Genomic DNA, 16,124 nt, shown 5'->3' on the forward strand with positions numbered 1-16,124 from the left:
TTTGTTTCAAAGTAGATGGGAGAGTTTGTCAGACGGTCCTTTCAGAGAGACAAGGTGAGTGGATGATATTTGTCAGGATTGAAAGACATACTGTTTGTCAGGATTGAACAATGACCACACTGTGGTCACAACCAGTGAATATATATATATATATATATATATATATATATATATATATATATATATATATATATATATATATATATATATATATTTCGCCTCCTCTGTCCACTAAACTCCCTCATCCTTGCTCCTTGCTCCTGTCCCACATGTCTATGTGGTGAAAACTTGGCCTGAGAATAAAACAAAATCTTTATCCATGGCTCAGATTACATTCTCTAATTTGTCTAGTTAACCTTGTGCTCTACCTGTCCCATGTTCCCATGTGAATGAATAAGATTAGATACATAAGATTCGTTATGCTTTCGAGCAGGAGATTTACGTGTGTGCGTGTGTGTGTGTGTGTGTGTGTGTGTGTGTGTCTGTGCGTGTGTGTGTGTGTGTGTCTGTGCGTGTGTGTGTGTGTGTGTGTGTGTGTGTGTGTGTGTGTGTGTGCGCGCGCGCGTGTCCCTCTCCCTCTCTTATGCCATCCCATCCTCTCTGTTGTAATAAACCTTTTGTTCATAAAAACCTGTGCACGGTTACTTGAGGTATGGGACTTCGCCATTAAGCACGAGTGAATTGGCTTCAAAAATCCGGTAACGGGCCGATTGGGAAACGCGTATTTAAAGCACTCTTAAAAGAGTTGATTAGTCACAGTTTCTCGAAATGAGCTGATTCATTACAAGGTCACGGATTGTCTAACAACATTATGGGGTCATTTAAAAAAATTACATAACACTTTTTTTCGGGAGGCACGTACGAGCTTGATTAAACGTTACAAATGATTTTTATTCGACATATGATTAGATTTTTAGGGGTCCCTCATCTTGAATAACACTTGACCAAAACAAAGCCAATGGATATCTGACGCAACAAAGCCAAACAGTGTAGAATTATCAAAGGCCTACAGGCCTAATGTGTTCTGCCCCACCAGAAAACCAAGATGGTGGCCATATCATTTCATTTGGGTGTTATGGTGGGTGGAGTCAAGCAACAGATGTGGGTGTGGTCCGGAAGCCGTCCGGCCAATGAGTGCACATTTCAAAAATCGACCCCCAACAAGAACCCCAACACCAACAACAGCAAAGCAAAGCTCTTGTAGACCAGCGACATGTCGCAGGTAAAAAGACAAGTGTTGGACCAGCTCCTGATTCTATCAAGGTCTCCAGAAAGGGAAGAGGCTGCTGTCTGCCTGTCTGAAGGATGAGAAATTATACGGCAGATGAATAATCAGTAAGGAGATAAGCAAGATTTTCCAGGGAATAAGATAGATGATTGATGAATAGGAGGAACAGGACTAGGCCCAAGACGATGCCTTGATAGGGAGAGATGAGAGGATCCCATTAAGAGCTACATGTGGACCATTGAGGTGGAGGAAGTCAGTGATCCATGAGAGGAGGTGGCCTTTCGATGCCTTCAAACTTAAGATAATATAGCTTTAGAGTGGGTGCTCGATACACATGTAAATGGACAAGCCATGGATTCCAAACACACTTTGCATAAATTTTATTATTAAACTTGGACTCACCCTTATTTTGAAGAGAATTCTTATCTCCCTTTGTTGTAAACCACGTCTGGTTCACGGGATCAGCTTCAACCTGACTTTGCTGTGGAGACGTGGGATCTAGTGGCACCTGCACTCACACCAACAAAGGAAGCCAGTAGAGTAGCATCAGTTGCGACCTCCCCCCTTTGGCATGCATCAAGGCATAGTCTTCTCCCTCCCTTGTAGACACTTCAAGTTCACCCATGTATTGTTCAAAAAATAAATTACTTTGGGGTGAATGATGGTTTAATAAGTTATTCATTGGTTACCTCCTAATGAGTGTCAGCACGAGTGTTCGTAAACCCCAATTTGCATTGACCAGAATAGTATGTATACTTAGATTCCCTGTCAGCCTTTATCCTCGCATCTGTCTCCTTCTCCCAGCTCACATCCGTGTTTATTCTTTAAAACACCCCCATTGTACTGTCACACCATTCATCACACTCCACAAATGGCTGTTCCACATGTGTTACCATCGAGCTTTGAACCTGGGGTTTCACAACCATGGCAGGTCCACATGTGCTGACTCACAGAACCGGGACATTGACGCCACTATCTTCACTACAACCGGTGTTCTCCTCAGCGTGAAACATGTGTATATATATATATATATATATATATATATATATATATATATATATATATATATATATATATATATATATATATATATATATATATATATATATATATAATAATTCTCGTATCCAGGCCCAGATTTAGATCTTCACCAAAATCGAAACATTTCTTCCTTGTCACATACCCAACATGTCACATGTCACATACCCAACATGTCACATGTCACATACCCTTGTCACATACCCAACATGTCACATGTCACATACCCAACATGTCACATGTCACATACCCTTGTCACATACCCAACATGTCACATGTCACATACCCAACATGTCACATACCCAACATGTCCACCAAATTTCATCCGAATCTGTCCACAACTTTTTGACATATTGTACCATATATTAGTTTCGCCCTATCTCTGAATGGTGAAGAATCAGTTTAAAAATTATCGGATCCGGATCCGGATCCGGATTTGGATCTTCACCAAAATTGAAGCAAGCCTTCCTTGTCACGCACCCAACGTGTCCAGCACGTTTCGTCTGAATACATCCACAATTTCTTGAGATATCGTGATATATATAATTTTTGGCCCTGTCTCTCAATGGTGAGGAATCACTTGAAAAATTATTTTCGTCGGATCTGGAATCAGACCTTCTCCAAAGTCTATTCAGTTCGCCCTTGTCACACGCCCAACCTGCCCACCAAATTTCATCCAGATCCATCCACAACTTTTTGAGATACCCTGCACACAAACAAACAAACAGACAGAGAGGAGTGAAAACATAACCTCCAAAACCACCTCCGGTGGTGGAGGTAATAAAGGGAGAGGAGGTTGGAGAACAGGAAAAAGGAAGGAAATGTGATTAGACAACCCCATTGTCATGGCACTTGTAACTAAGAATGACCTTAACCATGCTGTTAATTAACTTAACCATGTTTAACCAGCCAGATTGTCAGACTGAATTTTGATGGTTCTCAGATGCAGATTCCAGATGTATTGGTGGTGGTCTCTCTGTCTTCTTCCACTTTCTTTCTGGTCTTGCACCCTCTGCTATTTCTGTGCTTTGTCCCTCCTCCAAGGTTTCTTCAAGGCACTTGCAGTCCACCTGCAACCCCCTTCTGGTCCTCCTCCATTGTGTGCATCACAAGGCTCCAGGAGGTATCATTGGCTGAGGGTGTGGTTGTGCCACTGATGCAATGCCCCGCTTACCAGTCCACTGGTACTCATTTCACAAACCTTGGAAGGATGACAGTCTCTGTCAACCTCACCTGGTTTTAATTTAATGACCAACAGGGGCTCAAACTCATGACCCTAAGATCCAAAGCCAGCTACCCTAACCACCAAACCAACACCAGGCTTCTCCTTCTGGTGAAACTCCCCAAGACCAGATTCACTGCTCACCTCCACATATTTCTTCCTCTTTTCTCTTGCTTGTGGAACCAACTTCCACATTCTCTTCAATCCCATTCTTCCATCCAGGTCTTCAAGACAGCTGGTCTACCCCTTTCCAAATTTCCAGTTTTTCCTTCCTCATCGTTTGCTTCCGTCTCCATGTTGTCCAACCTGTGTGTCCTCCCCTACGCCTCATTCCTTATTTGTCCATCTCTCTATTTTGTCGCTCAACCGTCTACCCTCTTGGTGTCCCCACCACTTTCTTTTCTAATCTTCCTTTTATTCTGTTACATCCTGATCTGTTCTATGTTGTAGCTTTTCCATGAGCCTTGACTTTGTATCCAAAAAAAACATCGTCCTATCAACCGTTTTGCCACTAATTATTACATTTTTGCCTCATCGTGGCAAAAATTTTAAACCTGGTGTTTAAACCCGGTGTTGGCTTCCCGGTTGGGGTGGTGGCTTGGGATCCTGGGGCCCTGAGCTCAAGCCATGTTTGCCACTGAATTAACACCAGGGGGGGTCGACTCAGCCTGTCATTCTTCCGAGGTCGGCGAAATGAGTACCAGTGTAGCAGCCAAAAGGCTGCACACTAAGGGAAGGGTTATTGACAGATTTATTAAATCTGATATTTGTCTGGCGCAGGCATGATGGGCCGCATGGCCTCCTGTGCAAAATTTTCCTTGTCATCCTTGTTTTAGTGACAATGTCCTTTTCCTTTTCAGTTTTTAAAGGAATATAGTTAGTAATGCAATTCAAACCTCGAGTTGGGCAATTCTTCCAGGGGAGTCATCACTGCTGGGAGATTCATCCAAGCTGGATGAGCTGCTCTCCTGTCCAAGAACCACCGTCACTCCATAATCCTTGTTACTGCCTGGAATACACACCTTGTAGTTAATTCGGTCACATGTCAACCCGAATCAGTGATAAGTTTACACCGTAACCTCATGCATGGTTATGTTCTTTACAACCTGTAAAACTGTCACATTAAAAAGTTGAAACAGTAACATAGAATCATGTATAATACAAAATGTTGTCAGCAATGTTACAGATAGGAAACAAACTTAGGAAAGTAACCTTTTCCTCCAGGTGAGACCAAACAATGAAATACTGCGTCGCACAAAAAGATTCATCTTGCAAAGGAGAAAGATTTATTACTTGCCAAATAACACAAGGTCAATATTTGTGTGAGATGTATGATAATTGCAACAGGGGCTGTCAGGATGGCCTAGACGTACATGCACACTCACCTCTAAGCTGTCTCGCCTGGGTTTGAATCCTGACCCAGCTATAAACTGTCATCCCGGTGTTTCACAGGCAGAGTGATGTATCAATATGTGTGCCGTCTCTCAGAAGGACGTTAAACGAGCGTCCTGTCTGCTAGCATTCGTTGGCATACGTGAAAGAACCCACGCTGTCCTTTGCGAAGAGTATGCGAGCTATCGCCGACACCGTCGACAGATTACAGATTCCTCCCCGAACCAGCAGGGGGAATTGCATCCGCCACGCTCGCAGAAATGATGTGCAAACCGGCAGCCACTGGCTACACACGAAATGATTATTACAACTGAAAATGTTATTTTTATGCTTGATCTTAGAAGCAACATTTGAATACATAGGTGGACAAGTAAACGAAAATAGAGACATTCCGGTGGGGAGTGAAGTTAGAAGTGGGAATGAATTAAATACATTACCGGTCAAAAGTTTTAGAACACCCGCATTTTTTCCAGTTTTTACTGAAATTTAAGCAGTTCAAGTCCAGTGAATAACCTGAAATGGTACAAAGCCAAGTGGGAAACTGCCAGAGGTTAAAAAAAGGTTTAGGTTACCAAAAACTGAAAAATAATGTAAATTTCAGAGTTGTTAACAAAGGCCCTTTTCAGGGAACAAGTAATGTGTTAGCAACTGCAGCTGTTCTGCAGCAATGAAAGTAAATTAAGCCTTGAAAGTTGATGCAAACAATTCCGACAGGTGTCCCAACTTTTGTTGATTATTACAAATCCTCTGTCTGTATAAAAGCAGTGTTGGAACAGACTGTGTTGCTACACCCTCTGAAGCATTATTTGGACAATATTGCCTTGCAGGAAGTAGTATATTGCTGTCATAATGGTGAGAAAAAGACAATTAACAAAGGAAGACAGACAGACCATTATAACCATTAAAAGTGTCGGTCTTTCCTTGAGAGAAGTTGCAAAGGAGCCAATGTATCAGTGAGTACAGTTTCCTACACCATCAAAAGGCACTTGGAAACCGAAGGAAACACTGAAAGGAAGAGGTCTGGCAGACCCAAAGCCACAACACAATCAGAAGACAAGTTTCTGAGAGTCAACAGCTTGTGTGATAGGCGGCTCACAGGACAGCAGCTTCAAGCACAGCTTAACACTGGTCAAAGTAAGGAAGTCTCGGTTTCAACTGTGAAGAGAAGACTTCGAGCTGCAGGTTTGACAGGTCGAGTGGCAGTAAGAAAACCATTGCTGAGATGGCAAAATAAGAGAAACAGGCTTGCGTGGGCCATGAAGCACCGCCAGTGGACTACTGAAAACTGGAAGAAGGTCTTATGGACCGATGAATCAAAATTTGAAATATTCGGTTCATCTCTAAGGGTTTTTGTATGCCGTCGAGTAGGCAAAATGATGGTTCCTCAGTGTGTGACACCAACGTTCAAACATGGAGGAGGAAGCGTGATGATCTGGGGCTCTTTTGCTGGATCCAGAGTCGGCGACTTGCACAGAGTGACTGGCACCCTGAACCAAAAAGGCTACCACCATTTTGCAGCGCCATGCAATACCCTCTGGTCTACACCTAGTTGGTCAGGGGTTCATCCTACATCAAGATAATGACCCAAAACATACCTCCAGGCTATATCAGAACTACCTGAGAAGAAATGAACAAGACGGTAGGCTTCAAATCATGGAATGGCCAGCACAGTGTCCACACTTCAACCCCATCGAGCTGGTTTGGGATGAACTGGACAGAAGGGTGAAAGCAAAGCAACCTACAAGTGCAGCACATTTGTGGGAACTTCTGCAACAGTGTTGGGAAGAACTTTCCGAACAATATTTGATTTCCATTGTAGAAAGAATGGCACGAATATGTTTGGCTGGTATATCTGCAAAAGGTGGCTACTTTGATGAGTCAAAAATTTAGATAAAATTTTGTTCAACAAAACGGTTCCATGATTTCTCTTTCATCTGCAATTGTTTATTTGTTCTCTGCTTTAATTTCAGAGTACATTGAAACATTAAACTGCTTAAATTTCGGTAAAAACAGGAAAAATGGGGGTGTCCTAAAACTTTCGACCGGTCGTGTATATATCCACATGGGTGCAAAAACAACAACAACGAAACATTTTACTGCACCATCTTGGTGTCAGCAGGGGAGGAAAATGCCAATTAGTACATTACAAGTCTTGAATGTCTGTCAGAAAACTTTTCACTCTCTAAGAGACATGTTGCACATCATGAATGATCATTTGCCAGATCATCAATAGACCAGTTTTTAAAGATCACAATGTGTCTCATAGGCCCTTCCACAAGTCTTGCAAACAGAATATTGTGCGGATTTGAATTTGAGTCGAAGATGCACACCTGCAGCTTCTGATGATGTTGTCAAGGCTGGGTCATCCTCAGAAAGTAAGCAAAGCTCTTTCTGTCCTGACTCAACATCGTCATCTACTCCAAGTGAATTGTCTGAGGGGGATACAAAAGGATGACATCACAGTATTAACATCCTCATTTGTGATGCAAAGCTAAATTGGAAGCTCATAGCAATTAATGTCAGAGAATAATTTAAAATAAAACTGTAAACTTATCTATTTCAGACCACTGCACCTCGACTTGTGTTTTGGTGGTGTTTGACGTGTACCGTACATCACAATTTCCAAGAGTGGGTTGGTGAGAATGAGCAACCATGGAATCCAAATCCATTTCAACCAAGAGAGAAAGAAACAAGTTTTTAACCACTTTACCACCCTCAAGTAACCGCTTGTAGCAAGCTCGATTTTGAGGAATATTTAAATTGTTTTTGGAAACCTTTCCTTCTGACATCAGGATATGGTCCTTCACTTTGCAGGAGCACCGTGGTCCAAAGCCTGAACCATGACTTAATCCCAGTAAGTTCCACATCTACACTTGTCTGACTGTCTGTTTGTCTGTCTACAAATGTCGGTTTATGATTGCGGAACAAATTATTTAAATTTAATCTTATATTTTAAACATGAATCTGAACACGACTCGGAAAGCAAACCTGTTGTTTGGCAGTACTTTGGTTCTGAATTTGTCCCGATTGCGCATGTGCAGAGAGGACTGAGATTATGTCGTTGCTCTCTTTGCCTGTCTGGCAGTCTAACTAAATTGAAAATTATTCCAAACAGGAAACTGTTTTTAAGGACGTCATGAAGGACACAAACAGGCACAAAGAACTAATGCAACGTGTTAAATAAGGTGGTGTAAAAGACACTGCATCAATGGTGGGAAACGTACAAACACAAAATTCTACAGTGTTTAAAATCTTGATTTTATTTTAATTTAATTATACACTTGAACACTGTCGAACACAAATCACCTTTTTGGAACTTTCAAAACTCTTCCGTTTAGCAGTACCTGGACAAAATATTTTGGCATTTTACATCATCATGACCAATCAAATTTGATGCTCGCAGACCAAACCCACGCCCTTGTTTCTCAAGACTGCACGAGGTAAGGTGTTCTATGAACTTCGATGAACAGACATGCTGTAAATATAGCCAATCATTGACATTTTGGAAGATTCCTTTGATATTGAGAGCCACCCCACAACGATCTCACACAAAAGCCAGAACAAAAATGAAGGGGCTAATTGAAACAGTCTGCAATGGCCATTCCATTGGGGCCATACTCTGCACAGCGTCGGTGCTGCCGAAGCAGTCTCCTGGGCTATTTGGCACAATCCTGAACGGGTCGCCACGCCGACACGGGATAATTGATTGGATCAATCATCCAGGCAAGCTGGTACTCATTTTGCTGACCGCAGAAGGATGACAGGCTGAGTCAACCCCACCTGGTAATTCAATGGATGAGCTGGATTTGAACACAGGATCCTAGGATCCCAAGCCCACTATCCTAATCATTAAGCCAAGACCAGGCATAACACTTTAGCACCTGTGAGTTAATTTCAGTCGAGAGAACACGATGGTCAGTTCTCAATGATATTCCAGGCAAGGCTTTCAGCCTCACCATGCATAAGTCATGACTCCTGGGTCATGTCATGACCACTACCTCTGGAAGTTGGCTGCTAAAGCAAGTGCATGTTCTTTCGTGATTCTTACCTCTTATGTCCTATAAAGTGTTTGGTTGAAGCACTCTAGATATTGTTCTTGTTTGTCGGCTGGAGCAACTGTACCTCCTGAATGAATGAGAAGAATGAAGCATCATTTACAGAATGTGAAGCTTCGGCTGAATGTGAAGCTGTGCAGGCTGAGGCTCTGAAAATAATCAGCATCACACCCATTCAAAAAGATGTTGCACAGAATCCAGTGCTGTCTCACCTTAGACCGGTTGGTGTTTTTTTAATCTTCAACCATCTCTCATCCAATGTTGCTCCCCCTGCAGTTTCAGGCATCATCTCCTCCCCAGCTCATCCAGAGTGGACACAGTAATCCAGCACCAATCTCCTTGACAACCTTTCAAAGTCCTAGTTTTTTCCTCATCTTCATTCCTTTGCTTCTCACTTTTCCAGCTTGTTGAATTGCCTCCCTGTGTCTATCCAATCACATTCCTCCTTGCAGCTCACTATCATCTCACGTTGTCTTCCATTTAAATTCTTCTTTTTTTAAAAAAGTTCCTACTCACCTTGCGTAACCCACCTTTTCTTTCAGGTCCTGTTTGTTTGTCCATTGAATGTCCACTTGTCCCCTTATTCCCTGTTATGTCACAGAAAAGGCTCTCACCCTCAATCATTTTGCTCCTCAATGAGCTCCACCTTTGTATCTGAAGGTCATCTGATGCATTGCAATACATGAGGGTTTGTTTTGTCTTCTCCAGGTATGAAGAAGCTGGTTGATGTCTGGGTGATGTGGGACTTTGTAGTCGCATTTGCATTGGTGCTGCCTACTTTCATAGCAGATTTCGAGCGGTTGCTGAGAGACACTCAAATGAGATTTGTTACCTGTATAGTCCGTGAGCGTAAGCTGCGGCTGTATGGACATGTGGCTCGTTTTCCTGACGCTGATCCTGCTCACCAGATTCTCTCAGCGAGGGAATCTCATGAGCGGAGGAGGCCAATGGGCCGACCACATGCCTCGTGGTTGCAGCAGGTTGATCGGCATCTCAAGGAGATGGGGATGGGCCAGGCATCTGCCTGGGGGATGGCCAGATGGAGGCCCCTGGAGTACCGGCAGAAAGTGGACGCAGCGACGTGCTGCTCCGGTGCATGCTCCCATACCTGACCTGACCTGACCTTGCATACGATTCTGGTGACCCTGCCTCCATCACAAGCAACTGGTTACGGCAGGAATTTGGAATCTCAGCCAGGGTTCAGCACACAATGGCCAATACTTGCATTGCCCAGCACTGTGGGATATTTAACATTGAGCAGCAAATGCTATCTGATGTGAATCTGAGCTGAATATCCCTCCAAAGAAACAATTCCATGCCGGTGAATCATCAGAATGGCAGTTTATAGTCGGATGAGTCATCAAACCCAGACAAGACAGGTCAAAGGTGAGTACACTACCTCCGAAATACCCTGCCAGTCCCCACCTCATTGTGATTTCACTTTTTATTTAGCACTGGGGATTGTAGAGAAAGAGGTGTAAAAGAAAATCTGTTTGCTTACCTTCATTATACTACAAGAAGAATATGTGGGAATATGATTGAAATTATTATCTCCACCACCGACGGTGGATGGTGGTGATGTTTCACCCCTGTTTTTCTGTTTGATTGTGAGCAGGATATCTCAAAAAGTTACGGACAAATTCGGACGAAACTTCTTGGACAGGTTGGGTGTAGAACAAGAACGAATCGATTCGATTTTGGTGAAGATCCGGATCCGGTGATGATTCTTCATCGTTGAGAGATGGGGCCAACAACAATATATAGCATGATATATCAAAAAGTTGTGGATGGATTATGACGAAATTAGGTGGATGAGTTTGGGAAGGTGATCAGAACAAGCCGATTCGATTTTGATTAAGGTCCGGACGCATATCCGTCCTATCAGTGGGATACAACACGTGAACTGTTCAGCTTGGCGGAGGTATGCGCTCTACCGAGTTCCATTCTACTTCTTTGTTCATTATTCTTTGTTTATTTTTAATTATCTGCCCAGAGTTGTGGAGATGTTGTCCATCTTCCACAGCAGAGTAATTCCAGCTTCCAATAGATCCTTCTCCACTATCTGCGAACTTCTGGTTCTTGGTCTACCCAGTGGCCTTCCACTGTTCCGTACCATAATATCGTTTATTCTGTATATCTATACTGCACATGAACTAATGATTGATATTATACAGTTTTTTTTTTTAAATACCAATCAAATTTATCCCCAACCCAACCCAATATGTACATACCATTACAGCTAAGCACCAGGTTTCCATCCTCATCTTGGCACACCAACACACTGCCCATGCCATCAAGCGGCGATGTTGGACTGTCGTGGTCATCCTCCAAGGAGGTCATTTCCCCTGGTTGGGCAAACCTCTGGCACGCACATCACACCGGGCTCTCTATGGACATGCCCCGTGAGCTGACATGTCGTGCCACCCAGACCTACTTCACAAGCCGGAGACAGAAAATAACAATGTATAGCCGGCACAACAGTTATGTAACAATACTTGGACATCTGCAAATATTTCCTGTTAATTTTTTTTTTTGAAGTATATAAAATTGAGCTATCATTTAGACATTAATGTATAACGATACAACTTTTTCGATGAAAAAAGGGAAGAGGGAGTTCGGACCCCCTGCAGCCCATTCTCCTCTGGTAATTGCCTATGCCAGTTGTTTATCAGGGAAGGCCAACTCAATCACAGTCGGTAGCCATGCGAGTCCCTCACTCGCACTTACATTTACTTATTTTTGCAGCTTGCCACCTTTGATGGCTTATTGTCCTCATAGTGGGGCAACTTAGCATAACAATTGTGCATTTTGTAAGGAAAGCACCAAATTTGGCACACTAGTAGCCTATCACATTATGAACAGATTTTGATATTGGGCCATCTCAAATTTTTTGATGACAGTGGAAAATGGCTGCCACAGCCATCAGCGGCTGAATTTGAGATGGCCCAATATCCAAATCAGTTCATAATATGATAGGCTACTAGTGTGCCAAATTTGGTGCTTTCCTAACAAAATGCACAATTGTTATGCTATATTCAGCTAAGTTGCCCCACTACAATGTTTCGCACGCAGCCAAACCTTCACTTGGAAGTGTCCACCATTATTATTGAAACTTGTCCTTTGTCTAATAATGGAGGCATATTGGTCCTTGCAGGCTAACAGTCACTCAGACTTTCATCAAGATGGGCATCTTTCAATTTCGATTAATCCCTTTTCACATGTACTTACAGTACAGCCTCTGTTGTGGGTTTTCATCAATTTGGGGGGGGGGGGTTGGGAGGGCCACACCATGGATGCAGTTTGCCCTTTGCAGATTAGAGTAGAACTTTAAAATTGATCCAGAGTACCAGATCACAATAGCGTATATTTTAGAAGAGGTTGTGTGAGATTATTAACACCCACAAGTGAATTCTAGCAGATGGCACACGTTGCTTAACCTCCCCTCCAAAGAGGACGGTGATGCAATGCCCTGGCCTGCGAAGCACCAGAGGAAGGGTTTAGAGTTCGGCTGGGTATGGAACCCGGACGAGACGGCTCATAATTACCACTGAGCCAACGTGTTACCCCCCTTATAATATAAACAACATTGTATACCCTTTCTCCATTTAACAATTACTATTGCCATGACGAATGACTCACGTGCCCTGATGTCGGGGTTTGATCAGATCACCTGATCAGGCAATTTAACTTTAAAGTACAGATCTCCCCTCCCTTCTCATTTAGAGATCTAACCTGAACTGTCGTCGTAGTTTCACCATGAATGACGTGGTTATATATTTATTTATTAATAGGCAGCCCGTAGCTGCTTGGCACGGCCATGCCAATGATGCAGTGCCCCCTGTTACCAGTGAGTCGGTACTCATTTTACCAACCTCAGAAGGATGACAGGCTGAGTCAATACCCTCGTGTATTAATTCAGTGGCCGATGGGGCTTGAACTCAGGACCCTAGGATCACAAGCCACCACCCTAACCACTGAGCCAACACCAGGTGCAGTGCCCCTGTTACCAGTGAGTTGGTACTCATTATACCAACCTCAGAAGGATGACAAGCTGAGTCAATCCCCTGGTGTATTAATTCAGTGGCCGACAGGGCTTGAACTCAGGACCCTAGGATCCCAAACCGCCACCCTAACCACTGAGCCAACACCAGGTGCAGTGCCCCTGTTACCAGTGAGTTGGTACTCATTTTACCAACCTCAGAAGGATGACAAGCTGAGTCAACCCCCTGGTGTATTAATTCAGTGGCCGACGGGGCTTGAACTCAGGACCCTAGGATCCCAAACCGCCATCCTAACCACTGAGCCAACACCAGGTGCAGTGCCCCTGTTACCAGTGAGTCGGTACTCATTTTACCAACCTCAGAACGATGACAGGCTGAGTCAACCCCCTGGTGTATTAATTCAGTGGCCGAGGGGGCTTGAACTCAGGACCCTAGGATCCCAAACCGCCATCCTAACCACTGAGCCAACACCAGGTGCAGTGCCCCTGTTACCAGTGAGTTGGTACTCATTATACCAACCTCAGAAGGATGACAAGCTGAGTCAATCCCCTGGTGTATTAATTCAGTGGCCGACAGGGCTTGAACTCAGGACCCTAGGATCCCAAACCGCCACCCTAACCACTGAGCCAACACCAGGCGCAGTGCCCCTGTTACCAGTGAGTCGGTACTCATTTTACCAACCTCAGAACGATGACAAGCTGAGTCAACTCACCTGGTGTATTAATTCAGTGGCCGATAGGGCTTCGCCACCCTAACCACTGAGCCAACACCAAGTGCAGTGCCCCTGTTACCAGTGAGTCGATACTCATTTTACCAACCTCAGAAGGATGACAGGCTGAGTCAACCCCATGGTGTATTAATTCAACGGCTGACAGGTCAAGACAGGGTCTTGAACTGAGGACCCTTGGATCTTAAGCCAGGATCATTGAGATACAGGCCACTGCCTTGGTAGCTCTGGGACAGAAAGGAGGCTCATGAGATAAGGTGGTGTGCTCCTCACGGTCTTCAATCTCTCTCCGGTGAATTATTGAAGATCGTTTTGGATTGGTTTCTCGGATTAGGCCTGTAGAGTAGACTTCCCTCATAAAGTGGGCTCATATGTGAACAAACATGATGGCACCACCTGTCAGGAACAGCAGGTTTGAAGTTTATAAAAAAAAAAAAAATTAAAACAAAGGTCATTAAGATCATTAAACGTGACAAAGTGCACAGGGTGGAGCAGACCCATTCCACCTTTCCGTCCATGCGGTTTCAGGGACCAAGATGACCGTGAACGTGAATGATCGTGCGAACTTTACCATGGTTACGGCCTTCACCTATTTACACTGAGACTCGCCCGTCAGGCTTCTTCTTCTTCTTCTGGCCGAGGATATTAACCCGGACAATTGCGCTTCACACGGCGATAGTGACGCGCACCGGGAAAAAGGCTCGAATAATAAAATTGGCGACGAAATTAAAAGCCATTATAGTTGTGGTGCCGTCCGAGCCGCTGCCCGCTTTCACGGCACGTGTCTCGTGCGGACTCACTTCCGGCCGTTGGTCCAGCGCGAGGACCAGGATGACAAAGTTCCAGGATGAAGCCGTGACTTCGGCACCGTGTAAAATCGCGTCTCCCTATTGGCTGAGAGCGTTACCACGAACTCAGTATTCCGCCACGCCATTGGTGGATCGTTTTGCACGTGCAGTTTTCACGATTTTACAATTTGCTGAACGTTGATGTTCGTGGAAGATTGAATTCCGAAGAAGAAGAAGAAGAAGAAGAAGAAGAAGAAGAAGAAGAAGAAGAAGAAGAAGAAGAAGAAGAAGAAGAAGAAGAAGAAGAAGAAGAAGAAGAAGAAGAAGAAGAAGAAGAAGAAGAAGAAGAAGAAGAAGAAGAAGAAGAAGAAGAAGAAGAAGAAGAAGAAGAAGAAGAAGAAGAAGAAGAAACATCTTTCCTCGTTAATGATTCTTTCACGAACAATTAGCTTTATCATCGTGAGGGAAACTGAATTTTCAAAAATAACGCTTTTCTTTTTACCATCGATGGAGACTCTTGGTCGAATTAAAATGATGCTTGTCACCACAGCAATGGTCGTCATACGAGATATTGGTTCACGAAAAAAATTTGTGACCACTATATTCGTTATTGTTGTGTGTCTGTCTGTCTGTCTCTCTGTCTGTGTATGTCTGTGTCTGCCTGTCTGTATGTCTGCCTGTCTGTCTGTATGTCTGCCTGTCTGTCTGTGTCTGTATGTCTGTCTGTCTGTCTGCCTGTCTGTATGTCTGCCTGTCTGTCTGTCTGTCTGCCTGTCCCGAGCATAGCTCCGTGGGTTTTGATCCGATCCTGATAAAATTTTGGTGGGAGGTTTATATCATGATCTCGTTGTGTTTTCCTGAGAATGGGCGTGGTGCGCCCATTATGGGCAGAGCCAGGCCCAAAAAAACATGTTTTTAGGGGGTAGCCGGTTTCAATTTGCATCTTCTCCGAGGGGGTTTGTCGAATCTGGCAGGGGTTTTGGTGTTTGGTTAGCCCAATGACACCTGCATAGCCCCACGGAGCTCGATTTTTCGTTTTCGTCCTAAGGTCAAGGTCACAAGGTCAAGGTCACAAGGTCACGAACTTAGAAAATTTCGAATTTTGACATAAAAATCATACGACCGCCCAAACTTTGAGAGCTAGGATGACAATATTTTTTATGCATAATCTTGAGGTCATTCCCCACGAAAGTCTTGAAACCATTTTGCTCTATCTCGAACACCTTGCCCGTGGCGCCCCCTTCAAGTTTTATTTTACGCTGATTTCATTAAAGTATGGTTAATCCGAGGAGTGCGAAATGCCATATAGCCTATATGACGTTATATTGTTCCTGGAATGTTTCAGAGGAAGTTTTGCACCAAAGGTCATGATCCTTGACCTTTGACCTTTAAAGTTCACAAAGGTCAAATTTTCAAAGTTGTGGGAATCGAACCGGGTTTTCGACCTTCTTCGATGAACTAACTCCAATAAGCTATAGCACGTATCCTGTTTCCTTATTTTAATGTCCACAACGTTGTTTTGTGACCTTTAAAGGTTATGCAAAGGTCAAATTTTTAAAGTTGTTTAACGAAACCGGGTTTTCGACATTTTGCATCTAATAACCTGTCACTCGTACCACATCATGTTGATCATTTTTATAACTTGGTCAAACATCATCACATTGTCTCATCCT

General features: G+C 43.7%; 1 protein-coding gene across 1 annotated transcript in view; it reads right to left on the minus strand.

The window, feature by feature from the left end:
* The window catches only part of LOC147008745 (uncharacterized), a 37,070-nt gene extending 22,401 nt beyond the window's left edge, over positions 1-14,669 (minus strand). The window contains exons 1-5 of the mRNA XM_085864480.1: positions 14,464-14,669; positions 11,167-11,368; positions 7,211-7,312; positions 4,385-4,497; positions 1,631-1,736 (exon numbers count right to left, since the gene is read on the minus strand). Of these exons, the coding sequence (XP_085720606.1) occupies positions 1,631-1,736; positions 4,385-4,497; positions 7,211-7,312; positions 11,167-11,275 (430 nt within the window). The 5' untranslated portion in view covers positions 11,276-11,368; positions 14,464-14,669. The remainder of the gene's footprint in view (positions 1-1,630; positions 1,737-4,384; positions 4,498-7,210; positions 7,313-11,166; positions 11,369-14,463) is intronic.
* Positions 14,670-16,124: the final 1,455 nt, after the last annotated feature.

The sequence above is a fragment of the Eptatretus burgeri genome, chromosome 18, assembly GCF_056783735.1.
Source record: "Eptatretus burgeri isolate ZD-2024b chromosome 18, Ebu_testis_v1, whole genome shotgun sequence".
NCBI classification, from domain to species: Eukaryota; Metazoa; Chordata; class Myxini; order Myxiniformes; family Myxinidae; genus Eptatretus; species Eptatretus burgeri.